Consider the following 21,450-nt stretch of genomic DNA (forward strand, 5'->3'; position numbering starts at 1 on the left):
AAAAAAAAAAACAATCTATCTGACCCAAATGTTTGAATGTAACCAGATTTTACCATCATTGCCAATTAAAAATCAACTAAAACAATCCTGAAATTTAATCTAGTCCTAACTGCAGGGTCTTTTCCTTTTCCTTTTTGTGGGGCTTTTTAAATGTTTAGCAACAAATTACTCCAAAATGACACTAAAGGCCTGGTAGATTATATTTAAATAACTAATTGATATATAATGAATAAACAAAATAGCTATCTTTCGGTAGCCACTCAAAATAAGTGTTTTATGCTTGTGCCTAAAGCCTAATATACTCAATCTTAAAGAAAGCACATTCCCTTCAGTCATGAATATTTGTTCAGCATCATAAACGTCGACAGTATCCAGTCATGTGGCATCCCTTCACGGTTTGGTTTTCATCTAAGCACTGCTGAAAAGACCTGTGCGGTAACACTTACCAGAGTCTCTGAGGACATCAGCCACACAAAGCCATCGATTCCTCCTGAAGTCATGGATTCTCACACCTGTGTGCTCCGCAGCATCAGGACCACGATTGTTAGATTCCAGTTTGGTCCCCTCGCTTCTGATGATCATGTGTTCGACCTGTTAATTACAAAACCCAAACATTCTCAACCCTCATTTACAGATAATCACACCCCGTGTAATTTCAGAGTATCATAATTATCCATTCTGTTCTCCAGCTAATTTATTACTTAAATTGATTCTAATTACTTCCATTTATCTGCATTTAGATTAGATACTCACTTTCGCTTCACGCTTTACACATACCACAATAAGCTGTACATTAAATTAACATTTCTTTGCATGCAATGGACTATTCCATCAGTTGCATGCTCCAATTGCAAGTTATGCAAGTATCACTTATTCTCACTAATGCTGCATTTATTTTGAATGAAAATACAGTTTTTACAATTAAAACAGCTGTGCTGCATAATATTTTTGTGGAAAACATACTTTTCTTTTTCAGGAATATATATTAAAAAAACAGCATTTAATGGGGGAAAAAACAACTTTTGTCACATTATAAATGTCTTTACTGTCACGTTTGTTCCATTTAATGCATTTTTGCTGAATAAAGATGTTATTAAAAATAAAATAATAAATTATACAATTGACCAAGTGACTAGCAAGCTAAACTCTGACCACACCCCCTGTATACCATTGGTCAGACAAACATACAGTCCCACCTCAAATTCACCCATTGGTTGAGCTAATGTCAGAATACTCAAACAACCAGAGAAATGCTTTGATAGCTGAACAGTCGATTTATCATAGACTTACTCATATATTTTTCTTTGCAAATTAAATAAATTACTTCACCCATTCAACTTTGGCATAAACTGCTGTATTTTTATTTAAATAGTTGTCATCATACAGCCAATACAGATTTCCTACTGAATTCTTATTATGAACCATAAACCTTGTACAGTGAACTCACCAATGCTCAATGAAGGAGGCTGGATGCCTTTCCTCGATCTCCCTTCTCTATTTTTAATCTGTTGGTGATAAAGTCTGTCCCTTCTATTCCTCAGAAGCACTGAGTGTCAGAGAGAGAGAGACAGAGAGGGTGTTTAGGGCTTATCACAGTTTTCCTTCAAAAAAACAAACTCGTTCTCTGATGTTGTGCTGGAGAGAAGCATTTCCTGATGTTCTCTGAGAGTGAGATTGGGTTTGGTGATGTAAACCCATCCGTTACGATGCCTTGCGGGGATTGCAGACAGGAAGTTGTTTTTTCTACAGACCACCACACCCTCTCATGTTAGTGAAGCAGGGAGCGATGGAAAAATTTGTGTATGTGTGAGCCTTAAAGAACAGATCTAGACAGATTGGTCTCTTCCCTTGGACACACACCCCCAACTGAGAAACATGAGTCAAGCTAGACTAAACTGTGATAACACCATAGAAAACTGTCTACAGTCATAGAGACACATCAAGCATCCCCCAATGTAACATAATTAACACTGTGATGCACATACATGAGTTCTCTAGAGAAAACGCAAGTGGTGCCATGCAAAACTTGCTGTAATTTTGATAAGAAGGTGTAAACTGGGCAGCTGGAAAGGTATTCTGGGTTGTTTCTCGGTGTTTGCTTACTGGCCCAAGTCAAAAGAGTCAACAGTCAAATCTATATGGCTTTATTTACACTGCAAGGAATTGTTTTTATTTTTTTGTTACATGTGGTCAGATTTTTTAGATTGCACTCACTTTTTGCTTGCATGTCTGCACTGGTTGTCATAGTACCAAAGCTTATTAGCATATATTTATCCTGCATTAATATTTATTTTTTGCAATCAACATTTTATCCCATTTAAATGTAGTAACTTACAATACATGTATGCATATATTAAAAAATAAATAAAGTCTTTCATACAGTATGTGCACAAAGTCAAGTCTATCCCAAGCCTATATAATAATCATTTTACATTTTTGATTGGTGTATCATTATATTTGATTTTATATAGTTATATTCATATATAATCAAAAATAATAACTTCAAATAAAAAAAATCATACACAAATTTCAATAATATAAAAAATTATTATATTGTTGTTGTTGTTGTTGTTGCTCAAGGTATATATTTAAAAAATAATCGTAATTGTTTGTCTGCATCAATTATTAACATCATTTGGAGGTCATACAACTTAAAATATTCTTAATTTAACCGATTAATAAAAATAAAAAAATCTTTTAACTACTTCTGACATAACCCATTGCACAAGAAAAGGAAAAGAACAAAAAACACAGAGATTCAATACAATTCTCATGATTTCATTTGGGGTTTTTTTCCTATTAAGAGTACAAAAATTATGTCTAAAGAAGGTATTTTAATATTATAGTTTCTACGGCTCAAGTCTCTCCTTCATTACGTCTAAGGGAGTTTTCACCTGTTTTATTGTAAAAATTTAAATCATACAGTTTGGTAAAGTAATAGCACACTTAACTAGCAAAATTATCTAATCTTTGGCACATACAATAATATACAAAGCAAACATCCCTAAAATACTATAAATATCCATGCCCACAGACAAGGACACAAACTAAATTTTCTGTCAAAGTGCAGACCTACTGCTCAGCACAAAGCACTTAATAGAACTGGCCCAAGTACAGAGCCTTGGGGGTTACCCGTTAAAGTACTACAATAATAACACGCTGACCTTGAAGTCTGTCTGCTTTTTTAATAATCAGTTATGACTTTATTTCCCATGCCTGCAGGACTCACATGTACCTGCCCGAAACCACAATATCAAATGAAGCCCAAGTGTAATTGAAATGAACTAATTGCTAATATTCAAAGATAATTATTTAAATAAGTTCCCCATCGCAGTGATATGTATTCTCTACGTTTGTATGTTCAGTGCTGCTTCCTGTTTTCATATCAACATCTTTAAAAGGTCATAGTTGTCGTTTTTGTCACATTGCCCCAAAGAATACCACCTTGACTATTCTTCACCTCTATCATACCTGCTGCAGACCCTGTCCAGAGATTTCCTTTCTCTTGCTTTCGTCTCAGAGCGGGTGTGACATTTTATCACTGCTGTGTCAATGTGCCACTTCATGTCTTGCTCATGGCGTTTCTTTTTTCCATCCAAAAATCGCATACTGACATTTCGTCATTTCTGGGTCACCCCAAGCGTCACTTCGATATCAAAGCGAGCCCTGTTTGCTTGTTCACGTAACGGAGTAACAGGCTCAAAAGGTGTCCAACAATAAAACCACCCCAATCATGTTTCCGTCTGACGGAGGCGAGGAAATTTGCATGTGTTTGGTATGCAGCCATGTTTCTGCCGGCCAGCTTGTCACTCTGGGTGTTTAATGTTCACCTTTCAGAGGGTGTCTCCCCTGTCAGCTTTAAATATCATGTGTTTGATGTGTCATTGGTTGCTACAAGACTCATTTCAAGCCGTCCTGTATGGTTAAAATTAATCTTTAATGAATTTAGTGATTAATGAAATTAGACATATTGCTTTATAAACTGAGAGCATTTCCAGTAAGAGTTACAGGTTATTCCACCAAGATTTAGTTATTGCACCTTCATTTTATCGTCTTCTCCTCCTGAAGCCACCCCAGATACTGCAGTGGTTGATTAAGAGGAGAGGCGTGGTTTCAGAGAACTACTAGAGTGTGATGAGGTGTACCTGAAGTTAATAGTACTTTGTCAAAGCTGTTATAAAAGGGGTAATTAGACTTGCTAATGTCATTTTTCCTGATCATGAAAAGGCCAATTGCCCAAGATGCATTTGGGACAGATAGCAATCGGATAATTTAAACCACCACCAGCATCATCATAGAAATTGAATATTTTTGAACTGGATTAATGGATCAGAATTTATTTTGGTTTTACAGACATATAGAAAGTCCTCTGCACTGGAGTCGCATTTAATTTTTCCATGAATGAAAATGAGGCTGTGGGACTGACATACAGTTTGTTCAATGGATTGTAATGTTGTTGTTTTTTGTTTTTTTTTGTATTGTTTTGCTTTTGATATTTGAGCTGATGCAATAGTGAACACACATCTTTACAAAACATTTCCAGGTACCAAAAAATCCAGAAAAATGTTCTGTGAGATGTAGACAAGATCCATTAAACAGACTATGGAGATCTCTATTATAGCCTCCTTTTTACTCACACACAAAAAAAAAATCTAATAATAATAAAAAATTACAAAATAAAATATGGCATATATAATACAAACAAGGGATAAACAAATAAAAATAATAAATACTATCGTTTTTTTTGTTTGTTTGTTTTTTAATCAAGTCTCTTATGCATACCAAGCCTTTATTTATGTGATCAAAAATACAGTTAAAATGGTAAAATTGTGAAATACTATTACAATTTAAAACAGCTGTTTCCTATTTTAATATACTGTGAAGTGTAATTTATTCTTGCGATGACAAAGTTAATTTTCAGCATCATTGCTCCAGTCTGGAGTGTCACATGAACCTTCAGAAATCGCTCTGAAATGCTGATTTCTGCTCAAAAAAACATTTCTTACTATAAATGTAGAAAACAGTTGTGCTGCTCAATATTTTTTGTGGAAATCGAGAGACTTCTCTTTTTTAATTAAATAAAAAGGAACAACATTTATTTCAAATAGTAATCAGCATGATAACGGTCATAACTGTCACTTTTGATCAATTTAATGCATTCTTACTTGGAAAAAGCATTATTTTTCTTAGAAAAAGAAAATCTTACTGATCCCAAATCAAAAATTAGGCATCCTCCAATGCACTCTTTGTGCATTATAACTGAAGTATTACATTTTTGTTGTTGTGTGCATACTGAATATAGACCCCATTGAAAACTGGATTTTGTAACAAACAAAATTATCTCAAGCTGCTTGTTTGCGAACCTTTTGCTTTCCAAATTTGATTGTACATATGTTCAAAGGCTCTCGGAGACATCAAGATCCACCCCTCACAACCTGACAAATCTCTCTGATACAGCACATCAATTTATTTTCACCCTCTAACCATCTCGTTTACTCCTCGTTTTCAACATTTAGGTCACATTTTCCCCTGTAAAACAATACACTTATAATATTACAGCCGGATTGTATCTCTCTCTCTCCATAGTGCCTTTCACGCTCTCAAGCACTTGTTCTCTCCACATGCCTCAGCCAATCCAAAGAGCAGCTAACAGCCAGACACAGCCGAAAGGAGGCACTCAATACACACTGAATTATTCAACAGCTTTATCTGCTGTCCCACAACTGACACACACACAGAGAGAGAGAGAGAGAGAGAGAGAGGTTAAGATTAAGATCCCTCCTCCCTCTCTCTCATCATATTTCTGTCTCCCTCACGTCATTGTTCAATTATTCATTAATAGTTAGTTGAGCAGAATCCAAGTCTTTTTTATAAATGGCGACTGGTGATCAATAGATTTCTATGTCACAACATACACACACTGGATGTGTTTGTTGTATATTGCTTTCCAGTTTGGCCGGTTTTCAATGCATTTGGCATTGTGGATTGACTGAGAGTGATAAAGGTGGACCAGACTCTTCAGTGTGACTGAAGCCCTGCAGATATTCACCTGTCTCTCTGTACCCGTTTCGCTCTCTCTCTCTCTCTCTCTGTAAGACTCTGCCACATCCTGAATATAAAGTTCTTATTTAAAGGCAAATTCAGGCCCTTCACATACTTCAGTGTACACTGCATACAGATAAGGTGTATGAGTGTATCTTAATCTATCGCTCTCATTAAATACGGATTTCATTAGTCCTTTAATGCAGGTAAAATCTATACAAAAAAAGTCATTTAATCTATTCTATTGCCTGTTTCACTTCCAGTACACGCTACATCTAGGAAGATTACTGGAATGCAACTTAAAGAGACAGCACCCAAAAAATGAAAATTCTGTTATCACGTACAGGACCTTATGTCATTCTAACCTGCTATTTATTCAGTGGAACACAAAATTATATAGAAAGAAAGCTTAAACCGTTTTCCCCTGTTTTAAAGTTAATGAAAAATTTGTTAAAAGGCACCAAAAAATAAACCCTAATACAAATGCATTATATTCAAAATCTTCTTAAAGTATACAATGCGATGAACAGGTAAAATGTAAATAATAATTAATTGACCAATTAATAGGATTATGTAATCCTAAAGATGTTTTGCTGATTTTATCATCCACCAGGCAAAAACTTGAAGTCAGATCACTCTGAGAAGCAATAGTTGATATTAAAACGAATTCTTAAGCTGAAGTATGCAATAAACATAAGCAATAAAATTAATAGCAAACATTACAAAATAGACAACACCTGTTAAAATGATTGTTCTCTCTCCTTTGGCTGATCCTAAAATAAAATAAAATAAATATTTACTTTATCAGATATAAAAATAAAAAGATAATTTTTATATATTATTATAAATGCAATAAGTTTACTCATCATTCTTCAAGCTCATTACTTTTAAAGAAATCATGACTATAAAATGGGAATGAGGGTGTCCAGAGAAATTATTTGATGCTAGAGTTGCATTTTTCTTGAAATGGGCTCCCGCTTCCAACATCATAAAGACTGTAATTTGTGCATAATAAACATATATCACTGTCTTAGTTTAGGTTACACAACAGATTTAAATCTTTGAGTGCTTCTGCTTTAGCTCCACTAATAGACATACAATTACTGAATATGCCATCTATAACTGCGCACAGCTCTGAGAGAATAAACAACATATCTAAGACAGACACAAAACTAGAAGAAAAATGGAGCTCAGAGAACTGAAACAAAGCATTAAAACTCAAGAAGAGCTCCTTTAAGTCGCTAATGAGCATCCAGAGTCAGTCTCAGAGAGCACAGCTCGCCCACAGATCGTCTAACGCACGGTACACATGATAATGCTGATGGGGATTTTAAACTGAGAGCTTTATGCTGATTGGCTGGGTCTGAATACTACATATTTTCAAAACTGAATAGTAGGTGGTTGCCTGAGTGACTAGTCAAAATCAGTTAGAGTCCCAGTAGAATTTTCGGCTGGTTTCTAGTTCATCTCTCTCTGATTTGATGAGTTTAACATAGGGCACATTAAGAAGCAGCTAAATGGAGCACAAATAAAGGAACAGGGGTCTTGACAAACATTTCCAAAAACGTTTTTAGCTTTTAAAATACATTTTAATGCTGTTTTTACACCATTTTAAATGGTATTGAAATGTATTTTAAAAGCTAAGAATATTCATTGTCAAATGAAAATTCTGCTGTGGCTTCATAGGGATTTTTTTATTTATTTTTGGCAGATTTGAGCAAAAACACAATATCGTGGATAGGACAATATCTGACTGATATACAACTATTTGAAAATCTGGAATCTAAGCGTGCGAAAAAAACTAAAGAAGTCCATAGCATTGCAGATTACTAATCAAAAATGCAGTATTGATATATGTACAGGAAATTTACAAAATATCTCCATGGAACATGATCTTTACTTAATATCCCAATTAGTTTTGGCATAAAAGAAAAAAATATATATAAATTGGCTATTGATAGAAATATACTCATGCTACTTATGACTGGTTCTGTTGTCCAGTGTCTCACACACACGCATATATATATATATATATATATATATATATATATATATATATATATATATATATATATATATATATATATATATATATATATATATAGGCTATATATATATATATATATATATATATATATATATATATATATATATATATATATATATATATATATATAATTAAATATTATTATTTCTATATATTTTAATTTTCCAGATTTCCTTTTTCTTTGAAAATAAGAACTTGTTCAAGTGACTTGGCTGATTAAATAAATAAAAAATAAAAAATACAAAAAATGTTGTCCATAAAGTAACTTACAGTAACTATCATGCTTTTTATGCACATGATGCATAACGGTCTATTATTGTGGTATCATCAATTTCAAGTTTACCTTATCCTAAGTGTCATATTAAAAATGAAGAAAAAAAAATGAAACCAAACTGTGGAAGGTCGTTTTACATGCAAGTCAGATTCTTAAGTGGGCACTTCTTGGCCACACTGAAGCGGCAAAGTGCACCAGACGTTATGCTGATAGTCAAAGCTTGGCTCTGCGAGACTAATGAGCATCTGTCTGCAGGATACTCTCAAAAGCATGTTTAAATCGTGCACATTCAATGCAAATGGCTGCTGAAGTGCCAGACACGGACTCATTACAGAAAATTAGCATCAGCTGATCTTTGATCTTTACAAAACCTTCACTTCCTGCATTGGTAAAATGTGAAGATTTTCTTTGCAATGGCGTATTTTACTTCTTTAAGCAAATCTAAAGGGTCAGGTTTGCTCTACTCACAATTACTTAACAGACTCGTTAACACGGAATCCGAGATCAAACGACGACCTGGAAGGATAGAAGTCAAGTGGCCGAAGTTTGGCTAAGTGAGATGAGATAGCATCCTTTCCCTCAGGTGTCCAAGCTGACTCTACACCGCGGCCAGGATTTAACGCCCAAAGGATCAATGTGGCGTGCCAAATATATCGGTGGCGATACGGGCGTGATGTAAGGGCCTGCTCTTCCTCTCCCCCCTCCAGCAGGACCGCAGCCAGACTAAGTTAAAGTCATCTAACACAGCCGCTGGTCACTGGGGCAAAGATAATTGTCTTTTCGAGACATGATAAATAAACAACAAACCAAAAAAACAGCCTGGGATGGAAGCAAAAAGGCGTGCAAAGGAGAGTGAGAGAGAGAATATTTCAACGAAGGGCAAAAGGGAGACATTTTAGAGCATCTCACAGTTTCTCATTCTCTCTCCACCTGCCTCTCATTACTCTAACACCACACACTCTTGTGCCAAACTGAATGTAGGTCATCTCTGGACAGGCATGTGAAAATGAATGGTAAATCAAAACAATTTATCAATGTGCAAATCCCTGTGCACTACAGCAGAAAAGAGCACACCCCTCACATTTAATGCATAAACACAAATAACACCATACACACAAGCATATAGAAGTACATTTCTATATGTTATAAAAATGTCATAAGTGCTTGCCTGTGCAGAGCTTTGAAAAATAACCTTAACAAAAAAATAAAAAATAATACTTAAAGTGTGTGAAAATGTTTTATTATTTTATTTATTTAAAATAAATGATGTTCTTCTTAGCATTCTATTGATTAAAGAATGAGACTGTGATAGTAATTAATGTTTCTTGAGCAACACATCAGTATAGACTGACTTCTGAAGGATCATGTGGCAATCAAGACTGGAGTAATGATGCTGAAAATTCAGTTTGGCATCACATGAATAAATTACATTTTTAAATATATTCAAATAGAAAACAGCTGGTTAAATTGTAAAAATACTTGTAAACAGCTTTGACTTTTTGATCAAACAAAGCCAGCCTTGGTTAGTATATATATATATATATATATATATATAGGAACTCCAGTGATGCACAATCCTGTAGTTAAGGTCATTACAGTGTTTTAGCACATTGCAATGTGGTTTCTAGATGGTAATGCCATTCTGGTCACTAGTTATGTCTCAGGTTCTGAGAAATCTAAGAAATCTGAATACTGAAAAGCAGCAGTACATCTCTCTTCAACATGGTTGATAATCAAAGGAGATGTATTATTGGATTCAGTTTTAATTGAACCATTTAGTGCAGTGGTTCTCAACCTTTTCCACTCGGAAGCACTCCACTGTCCAACACAATATTCAAAGGTCGTCCACCCCCCAAAAAATACTGATAGGCTATACTGTATAAACTACAGTAAATTAATCATGGTTCATTTTTGTGATGCCAGAAGTTAAGCACTGTATTTTCTTCAATAAAATCAACAGTTATTAAATTGCCACTATTATGGGTAATAAAAGGTTCATATTTTGGTTTTCGGAGTCCCCAAAAATAACTTGATATGCATGCAAGGTCTAAAACACTTTCATCGTCTTATAATATGCATTTATTTATACCTTACTTGCTCAACTAATCCTAAATGAATCGCTCAACTATACATTTTTCAAACCCCTTCTTTGCGTGATGCTAATCTGTGGTGATTTGTCGATTTTGTTTCCATATCATGATAGAAGCAACTTTTGTGAGCAGTGTTGCTTTGTGTACAGCCGTTACCAGGGAAAGAGCTATTTTACCAGTCCAAAAGAGGCACCTAGTGGCAAAGAATGAATTAGCATTTTCATAAAAAAATGAACTTATACTGACCAACAAGTGGGCGGCAATATGCTAATGTTTCATGTTGATGTTAACATGAAGGGCTTGGGATTCATTTGAAAAATGACTCCTTTCAATGATTCAGAGTCAACTCTTTCTTTTGAGAGACAATAACTTCATACAAAGGTGCACTTTCAGATTTAAAACTTTGCAGGATGTTTTCATTCACACCAGTGTGTAACAGGGCACTTATTTTGTTCAATTCATATATCAATACTAATTTATAATTTTTAACACTTCTAAATCATCCTGCAGCCCCCTTGTAAATTTGCTGTGGAGGACCCTAGTGGGCCACGAACCTATGGATCAGAACCATTGATCTAGTGTTCTGAAAAGAGTGAGGGTTCATGCATAATAAATCTTACTCTGCATGAAATGCTTTGAACAGGGGCCATTATGTTAATTAATTCTACAAGTCTGCACATTTTTGGCATTTCCTAATTCAAGAATATTGAATTTGCAATATTATATTTCTTACTCATGCACTGAAATCTTCTTCAGGTAAGGGCGTCTAACCACCCATTTCTCACTTCTGTGCGTGTGAACTGTGAAGGCAGTGCAATTCAAATGCAGAGCGTGTTAGATTTCCCTTTCTCCCTGAAAATCAGCACTGACGTTCACCTCCTCCAGCTAGTGGAGCAATCTATTTTATCCTCCATTCATTTAATTGACTGATTGTCACGTTGTAGCACAAGCAAAGCAAGCACAGGGTGATGTAAAGGACAGTGGCTGGACACTGCACCCCTGTTCGCACTGCCTCTAATGAGATATTAATGATCGAAGCCATCAATCGTTGCAGCTTCAGTGTGCTGTGAGACTACAGTGAGCTCCAGAGCTTATGAAACAGGGACCCACAGTGGTAGAGGACAGAACTGCAAACAAATTGCCATTTCAAGTGAGACTGGACTTCTGCAGAGCAGTCCAAATACAGTTTTATGGGTCCTGTGTGCATCTACACCGCAAGAGCTGCGCTTATTGGGCAATGAAATGCTTTATTAACATCCACAGAAGACCGCAGTTAGCCTAGAACACCACGCTGAAGGTGAATTGTAGGATTGACAGATTAATTCACCTGCCATTAGTTGGTCAATAATATGTAACTGAATAAATTTAAACAGCAACCATCACAGAAATTTCCATTACAAATATCATTAAAAACATTACAAACCGTCCGCCGTCATTAAAACCATTAAAAATGGTTTCATGTAGTGTGTTTTAGGACATATTCCATTATAAAACCAATTCAATTCCCATTGTAACCAGTAAAACTATTACAAATTCTGAAGTTTTTTATTTATTTATTTTTTTAAGCAGGCTAAGACCAAAATAGGACTTAAATATATTTATGGTTTTAATATGGTCAACTCCACGTTAGAAACATTCTCAAATAATAATGATATTATAATGTAATTTTGAAACTTTCACTAAAGCAAAAAGGTGCCTTCCACATAGCTACTAAGAAAACTGAAATCATTATTTTAAAAATTAGTTTAATTGTTCACTATAATTGTTTAAATGATATTGATAATATAATCATAATGATAAATTCTGTAGCATAGTAAAGAATGCAAATGCATTTTACTATTGGGTTTTAAACTTTTGGACCCAACAGTATTTCTCAAACATTTTCTAAAACAATGCAAATTCTTAGTGAAATAATAGACACAAACACACCATTTTAAATCATTCCACTAGATAAACGCTTGATATTTTAATGGTAAGATTTATATTTGCATGAAAATTGCCCAATATGATTAGCTATTATTAGTTTTTGTTACTGTTTTCCTCATTAAATGGGATTAAAGTGAGTCACAGACCACACAAATATGGAAATTGGCTCATATTAATATTTACTCACTCGATAGATGTTGCTGCAAACGTCGTCCCTTTTCGATGGAAAACACTCTGAGACGTTTTGAAGAATGTTGTCGATGTTGTTGCTTTAAAAAGTTAATGTCATATATTACGTAAAAAAAAATTAAAACACACACAAATTATAACCCATGCAAAACATATATTCAAAGCAAACTTCATGATGCACATGCACGCCTTTTCTGAATAATAAACCACATATCCCATCAGCCCCCTGACCGAGTGTCGGTGATCACATGATCCACACGGGATAAACATGAAAGATTCCAGCAAGATGGAAATGGAGAAACAAAGCTTTTAATTATGTTAAGAAATAGTCATTCTCAGGATGCTTTGATAGAGTACAAAAGAAAGCAGTCAGTAGTTAGGAAAACAATTAAGATACAAAAACGCAATTTCTGGAGGAAATTCTGTAATAGGAAGGGATGTGAAGTTATCTGATAAATAGGGAATGATTAGGAGGATGGGAGGCACAGACTAATAGGGAGGTGGTAATAGCAGTTTTCTTTGATGTAGAGAAAGCATATGATATGCTTTGGAAAGAAGGGTTATTAATTAAATTACAACGATTAGGAATTGGTGGTAAAGTATACAATTGGATTTGGATTTTTTGTTTAATAGGAATATTCAGGTAAGAGTAGGTGCAGAATTTTCTGAGGTATATACAGTAGAGAATGGAACTCCACAAGGTAGTGTATGTAGCCCATTATTATTCAATATTATGATTAACGATATATTCTCAAATATTGACCAGAAAATTGGAAAATCCCTGTATGCTGATGATGGAGCATTATGGTTTAGAGGCCGTAATGAATCTTATGTTAAATCAAAAATCCAAGAGGCAATTAAGGAAGTGGAAAAATGGACAAATGAATGGGGATTTAGATTATCAAAAAAGCATAAGATCACACCTGTATCCTTAAACTTATACAGTCAGCCACTTGAGCAAATGAAGATTATTAGGTTTCTTGGGATGTGGTTTGATGAAAAACTGACATGGAAGAGTCATTTGGAAAAAATGGTTAATAAAGGTTTACAGATTGTTAATATCCTACGCTGTTTATCAGGACAAGCATGGGGAGCAAGCAGGGCATCTTTACAAAATATATATTGGGCATTAATGAGGTCTGTCTTTGATTATGGGTGTATAACATATGTCATCAGCAGAGTCTAACATCAAAACATTGCATGTCAGGCAAACTCAGGCTCTAAGAATATGTTTTTCATGTAACAACAAGCAAAATCCCAATCTCTTTGCCTTTGAGGATCAGAAGGGTACAACTGATGTTAGCATACTGGATTAATGTGAAGGGACAAGTTGATAGCCACCCAGCTAAAGCTATCTTTAACAGATTGCTGGGAACATAGAAAGTCCAATTACAAAAGTTTTGGGTGGATTGGCGATTCGAAAGCTGAGAATATAGGGTTACATAAAGAACAGTACTGTTCAATTGTTTCAGTCCTTCTTATTCCACCATGGTTTTTCCCTATACCTGATGTAGATTTAGGCATTCATAAGGAAGTCAAAGGAAGTAGCAGTGAGGGATATTGTTAAATATTATCTGGATATGCATTTCTCTAACTATACATTCATATTTACAGATGGTTCTAAGGATCAAAAGACAGGACATGCTGGATCAGCAGTATATATTCCAAAGAATGGGGTAATATGTCAGGAAAGAATAACAGATAATTTATAAGTATACACAACAGAGCTGGTTGCAATTTTGTTGGCCTTGGAATGGGTAGAGGGAAATTAGTTAAATAACTCTAATCTGATAGTTATTCAGCTTTAGAAAGCATGAAAACTGGGAAATCTATAAGAAATGATATAATTCATAAAATTTGTATGGTTTTGCATAAGTTAAATGAAACACAAACACTGAAACACAATAGAATATTACAAGTTCCATATAGCAAATCTGAAGCTAAAATGTTCATTAAAGCATGTGCAAGATCAAAATGGCAGGAGTATTGGGTGGATCAAAGGGAGGCATTTAACCAGACTTGGATATAGGAAGGAAAAAAAGTATAATTACACGGTTAAGAATAGGACACACAGGGCTCAATTCTTCATTGAAGATAACAGGGAAACATCCAACAGGGAAATGCCAATATTGTAGTCATTTAGAAACTGTAGAGCATATTTTATTTCAGTACAGCCATGAAAGAGACCAGCTTTTTCAGTCTCTCAGAAGTGTCAATCAGAATAATTTCACAATTTAAGGTTTGTTAGGGAAAGCATCCAGTAACATTTATCAATTTGTTATTAAGTTTCTTAGAGACATTAGCCAGAAGGGTTTAAATGTTTTTTTAAGATTCAATAGCGCCTGATTCACACTCCAGCCCAGTCGAGGGCGGTAATGCACGTTAAGTTGGTTTGCCAACCGCCATAAAAAAAAAAAACAAGAGAAGAAGAAGAAGAAGAAAATAGAAGAAGGAGAAAAGGGAAATGACTGGAATAAAGCTACGAGGAAAGGAGTAAACCTGAAGCGTTTGTTCATCACAAACCGAACAGGGACTGTCATGCTACTTGAATAACGTTTTGTATAAGTTGTAATTATTTTTTTAATCTGCGTAATGGCTTTAATGTGCGTAATCGCGTTGTTTGCACTGATCACAGCTGAATGTACTCGTGCTTCTCCGCCAAACTTCGTGCTGCTGTTCGCCGATGATCTGGGTTACGGTGATCTGGGCTGTTTTGGACACCCGAGCTCTCTCACCCCGAATCTAGACAGACTAGCAGCGCACGGGCTCCGGTTTACCGACTTCTACGTCACGAGCCCCGTGTGCAGCCCTTCCAGGTTAAAAAAAAAAAAAAGTATAATTTTCAAATCCACCCATTTGTACACTTCTTTTAATAATATTTAAATCACCTTCCAGGTTCCAAGTTTTTGATGTTTAATTCAATTAGAAATTGCTAATATTATTTAACATTTTTTATTATTTCTGTTTTAAATGTAGTCATTTCAGGCTGGTTTGTTTTGTTGTTGTTTTGTCTGGCTATCAAAAGATTGTCCCTTGATTTATTGTCTCATTGATTAGTTATTTAATTTATTTACTAACTTATTAGATTTATAAATGTTCTACATATAAAATAAACTGTACTACTAGTATGCTTACTATTTCTGTAGGAATTATACCATTATTTTTCTTATTGTTTTAAAAACATAATATAGCAGGCTTATCATTAATGCTATTATTATGATTATTATTATACATTTTATTTTTTATTTGGCTATCATAAAAACGATGTCTCTTAAATTAATTGTCAAACTGGTGAGCTATATTATCACCTGTTTTTATACAATCTATGATTATCACCAAACATAATACATATTTGATAATATAGTGTCTGGCACAGAAGATGGCGCCAGAATGCAAGGTAATATTCACCGACTTGGTTCATAAAATCATAAACATATCACTAATAGGTCTTCTATTTCTGCGTTATTTAAAATGTATGCTATGCACGCACTGTATGTGTATTTTCTGTATGCAAAATGGAAAATATCTTAATAAAATATGCATACACTAGAGACTAATGATAAATGCAATGTGCTCAAGATAACCTTCCATTTATCTTTCAATGAATAAACCAATATCATAATCAGCCCGGTTAGAAAACATCCTCTGATAATGATTTATTCTGCTAATGTGCAGAATTTCCTTTTATATACTGTTTTTTGTTTTTTTTTTGGTCCAGGGCAGCCTTGCTGACGGGCCGCTATCAGACTCGATCCGGCATCTATCCGGGTGTGCTGTATCCGGGTTCAAAAGGGGGTCTCCCGCTCAACGAGACCACTATCGCAAAGATGCTGAAGTCTAAGGGTTACACTACAGCTATAGTGGGCAAATGGCACCTGGGCTTCGGGCTGAATGGCACTTACCTGCCCACCCGGCATGGCTTTGACAATTATCTCGGTATCCCATACTCACATGACCAGGTCATTATATTTTCTTTCTGGAATACTTTCTTATATTTTCTTTTTACCTGGAAAGCACTAAGGAAATTGCATAACATTATTATAATTGGTGTATTTTTTTAATTGTGGTGTGTCAAGAGTCTTCATTTTGTTGCTGTCTTTCATCATTGCAAAATATCTCTCTATCCAAGGGTCCCTGTCAGAATCTCACGTGTTTCCCTCCGGATGTGAAGTGCTATGGCTTCTGTGATCAGGATGTTGTAACTGTACCGCTCGTGTTTAATGAGAACATCAAGCAGCAGCCTGCAGACTTCCTGCAGCTCGAGAAGGCCTACAGCGAATTCGCCACTCAGTTCATCAAAGATGCGGTCCGAAATAACCAACCATTCTTCCTGTACTATCCTTCACATGTGAGTCTTAATCTAATAAACAAGACAAGACTTCTCACAGCACTTGCATGTTATTGCATTTTTTGATTGCTATCAACTTTGGATAAAAGCATCTGATAAATGATAAAATGAAAACGTAAATCACTTTTGTAATGTTTTATGCAATTGCTTGCATATCTTAAATAAGTTTAAAAAGGAGTACTAGATCATTTTTATATTACGTCATTTCTACAGTACAAAGTTTCTTATAATGCTTGTTATTGAGAAAATAAGTATGCATTTACAATTAATTTAAAACCAACTTTGGATAAAAATGCTTTAAAAATAATGAGTTGAGAGCATCAAAGATGTGCTATGAAATGATCGTTTTTAAGTTATTTTATGAAGGCAGTCAAGGCATCCCATAAAGCATTGCAGATGTTGCAATTGAATAAAAAAAAACATAGATATAATTTTTATTAATTTTTGTGCAAAATATTAAAATAAAAGTTGTTTGGGAGTTTAGGGAGGATTACCTGATTGAACTAAACAATTAAGTTTCTTAAAAAAAAATTTAAATCAGAAGTGACAATCGCACTGATTTTCTGAAGGTTTCTATAGTGTTTAGCACCATTTAATGATCTCAAAGCTAATAATAGGTCTTTCTTGAAAGATTTACACAATATATTGAAAATAAGTGGGATTTTTGCTTTCAGAATATATAGTGATCTTTTAGAAACACACTCAGAGTATGACTTTCTGCCTGCTCTGTCTCCAGCACACACACTACCCTCAGTATGCAGGCACTGACTATGCAGGGAAGTCTCCTCGTGGGCCGTTCGGTGACGCTCTGATGGAGTTTGATGGCACTGTGGGGAAGATTCTGCAAACTCTGGAGGATACGGGGGTGATCAACAACACTCTCATCTTCTTCACTGGTGACAACGGGTAGGTGTTTCTGCATAGTCCATGCTTTGTGCGTTTCTGTTTCTCTTAACATCTATATATGTGTGCGTTCACAGGCCGGAGCTGATGCGGAAGTCTCGTGGGGGAAACGCTGGCATGATGAAATGTGGCAAAGGCACAACTTATGAAGGAGGAATGAGAGAGCCGGCCATCGCATATTGGCCTGGATCCATCCAACCAGGTAAACGGCCCGGTGTCTGAATCCAGCTATAAGAAATATACAGTGTTTTATGAAACTGAAGACGTTTACTTGGTTCCCCATCATTCAAAGGTGTGACCCGTGCTCTGGCCAGCTCTTTGGATATTCTGCCCACCTTTGCCAAACTGGCTGGAGCTGCGTTACCTGACGTTCAACTGGATGGGGTCGACATGACAAACATCCTGTTGAATCACGGAGCGGTAAGAGACCAAATCATCAAAAGTGAAATATATTTAGATGCATGCATGTATACACACATAGTGTTTGGGCTTGTTAAGATTTGTAAAACGTTTTCACAAAAATACAGGAAAACAGTTGTGAAATATTTTTGTTTTCCATTTTAAAATATTTTAAAATGTAATTTATTCCATTGATGCAAAGCTAAATTTTCAGCATCATTACTACAGTCTTGAGATGGAGTCACATTATTCTTTGAAATCATGCTTATATGCTCAAGAAATATTTCTTTTTGTGCTACTTCTACATCTTTGTGGAAGCAGTGACACATTTTTCAGGATTCTTTGATGAATAGAAAGTTCAGATTTCTTTTAAATAAAATTAGTTAACACTGTAGAAGCCTTTAGTGTCTCTTTCATTCAGTTTAACGCATCACTGCACAATAGAAGGACGCATTTATTTAAAAAAATGTGTACAAACCTTACTGACCCCAAACTTTTGAACAGTGGTGTATATTTAATTTTATTTCTAAGCATACTGGAAGCATTCTTGCATTCAGTTTGCTTTATTTTTGAATATTTAACATACATATATATCCATTAGACGTACATCTTTAAGCACAGCACCACACCACTTTTTTTTTTTTTTTTTTTACAGTGTATTTTGCTATTATAGGTTTTGGAGACACTATTTATAACCAGCCTGATATCACAGCAATTCGTACATTTTTTTACGAGGTGGCTAATTCGTATGAATTTGTACGACCTCATTCATACAAATTCATATGATTTGTGCCAAATCGTACATATTTTACAAGTTGCACACTTCATATGAATTTGTAAGAATGACTTACACTTAACCCCACCCCTAAACCGACATGTCACTTTGGTCTAGACAAATCGTACGAGTACGAGCATTACACACATATTTCCACATAGTGACATAGACCTGTGGGGGCATGTTTAAATGAGCCATTTAAGGGGGCGTGGCAGAGTCTTAACTTTGATAAAGAATACCTTTAGGATTTGAGACTTTAGTCTTTGCAACTTTACAGATCTTCTTTATGCACCAAGAGCTGGTAACGCTCCAAAGAGAAAGGAACAATTTTAAATTGCATCATATGACCCCTTTAAAAACCTGGTTATTGATGTTTCAGAGTGAAAGACAGACCATCTTTTACTACCCGACTTTTCCAAGTGAGAAGTATAGCGTGTTCGCTTTGAGATGGAAAAATTTCAAAGCACATTACTATACACAGGGTGAGTTCACCATTGCTTAGACTACAGTATATAAACCTCACCTTCCTACCTCTCCTTCCTGTTTATTTCTGTTGTTTTTTTCCCCCATAACTCAGGTGCAATTCACAGTCAAAGCACCCCAGACAGCAACTGCTCGTCACTGTTCCTCAAGCGCCATGATCCTCCGTTACTATATAACTTAGAGGCAGACCCATCAGAAAACTATAACCTTAACAGTACCGAATGGGACTCTGTGCTCAAGCAAATCCAGGCCGTCAAGGAGCAGTTTGAGGCTTCTATGGTGTTTGGCAAGAGTGAGATTGCCAAAGGGACAGACCCTGTACTCGAGCCCTGCTGCATTCCTAATTGCACCCCTAAACCCACATGCTGCCGCTGCACTTCTGTGCTTTAATGGAAGCAGCAGCTGGCCGACACACTGCCAGATCATGAAAGTATAATTCACAAGACCACCGAAAGACTGATTGTTCACAATCTTCCATTGATTTTCTTCTCAAAGCAGAATGCAATGAAAAAGCATAACTTTTCTGGAATCTTGTTTAGGTTCTTTACTGAAGGAAAACAACTGAAAAGATTTTTTTTTTAAATGAAGTTGATCCTGTTGCTTTTTTTTGTCCACAAATAATTCGTCCAGTTAATGCATAGAATGATAGTATGGATGCTAAAAGTGGTGTTATTGATTTTCTCACTTATCTCTCAGTTTGCAGACCAAAATGCGTCTCTGACTAGTTCACTGATATAACAGTGACTGGTTGAAAAGGGAATAGAGGAGCTATACTGTGAAGTATGACTGCACAATTAATTAAATTTCTAATCACGATTACAATTAAGAATGCCACATTTATTTAATCGTTCGAAGTCCTCTTATGTTATTCTGCACACTTAAGATATTTATTTTTTTCTACTTGTTATCTGAAAGGTTTTTCGATTGTTTTAGTATAGCATTTTAACACCATTCATATTAAATTTTTTATAGAAACCAATCCGATGAATATTTGACATTTGAGGCTAAATACTATAGAGAAGCACTAAAGGTTTTTCAGCTAGAGTTTTTTTTAGCTTGTTTATTTTCTTTTAAAAATACGGCATGCAATTACATAAAACAATGGTATAAACCTCAATGTAATCGCAATCTTTGATTTTTCTCATAATTGTGCTGCCCTACTGTGAAGTATTACAATTATTAAAGGTGTTTACACAAATATGTACAAATAATTAATACAAATGTATTAATGTTTATGTGGCACTTTTTTCATTCACTGTCAGTCTGCTTTTAACATTGAATCATTAATAATTAAGGAGTGTTTTTTTTTTAAATAAAAGAAAGTTAAAGAACACAGGTCTTGATATTTTATTCCTCCTCATTATACATGTACTGAACAAGGCTAAACTAGCTGAATGACAACCCATTTATTAGGGAATATGGAAAAATGATAACTTTTATTAATATAGTAATTAATTATATTACATTATATAAAGCTCTCATTAATGTGCATCAAAGATTGACACCAAAGAGAATAATTTTTAAGTTTTTTTTTTTTTTTTTTTGCATACAAAAGTTCTTTCGTAGCATCATAAAATTACGGTTGAACCACTGATGTCAAATAGACTATTTGAACGATGTCTTCACTACTTTTCTAGGCCTTGAACATTGTAGTTGCATTGTTGTCTATGCAGGGTCAGAAAGCTCTCAGATTTCATCAGAAATAAATTCATTTGTGTTCCAAACATGAACAAAGGTCTTACATGTTTGGATTAACATGAGGGTGAGAAATTAAGGACAGAAATGTTCATTTGTGGGTGAACTATCCCTTTAAAGACAGCCTAACATGTAGATGACAAACATGACCAAGAGAACTTGCAGAGCTGCTGTCCAACAGCATCAGTCCCACAAGCGGCGAAGTCTCACCTCTGCCAAATAAACTCAGAAACAAAGTTATTATAGTTAACAAAAACTAAAATTTGAGCCATAAAAAAG

The 21,450-nt window shown here is 35.0% G+C and overlaps 1 protein-coding gene across 1 annotated transcript; it reads left to right on the forward strand.

Annotated features, from left to right (window-relative positions):
• Positions 1 to 14,995: 14,995 nt before the first annotated feature.
• Positions 14,996 to 20,807, forward strand: LOC127977802 (arylsulfatase A). Its single transcript, XM_052582939.1, has 8 exons — positions 14,996 to 15,384; positions 16,287 to 16,527; positions 16,698 to 16,916; positions 17,653 to 17,822; positions 17,897 to 18,021; positions 18,112 to 18,239; positions 19,373 to 19,475; positions 19,571 to 20,807. The coding sequence occupies exons 1-8, from the start codon at positions 15,161 to 15,163 to the stop codon at positions 19,864 to 19,866; spliced, it is 1,506 nt and encodes a 501-aa protein (XP_052438899.1). The 5' UTR covers positions 14,996 to 15,160; the 3' UTR covers positions 19,867 to 20,807.
• The last annotated feature ends 643 nt before the right edge of the window (positions 20,808 to 21,450 follow it).

Source organism: Carassius gibelio, chromosome B18 (assembly GCF_023724105.1).
Source record: "Carassius gibelio isolate Cgi1373 ecotype wild population from Czech Republic chromosome B18, carGib1.2-hapl.c, whole genome shotgun sequence".
Taxonomy (NCBI): domain Eukaryota; kingdom Metazoa; phylum Chordata; class Actinopteri; order Cypriniformes; family Cyprinidae; genus Carassius; species Carassius gibelio.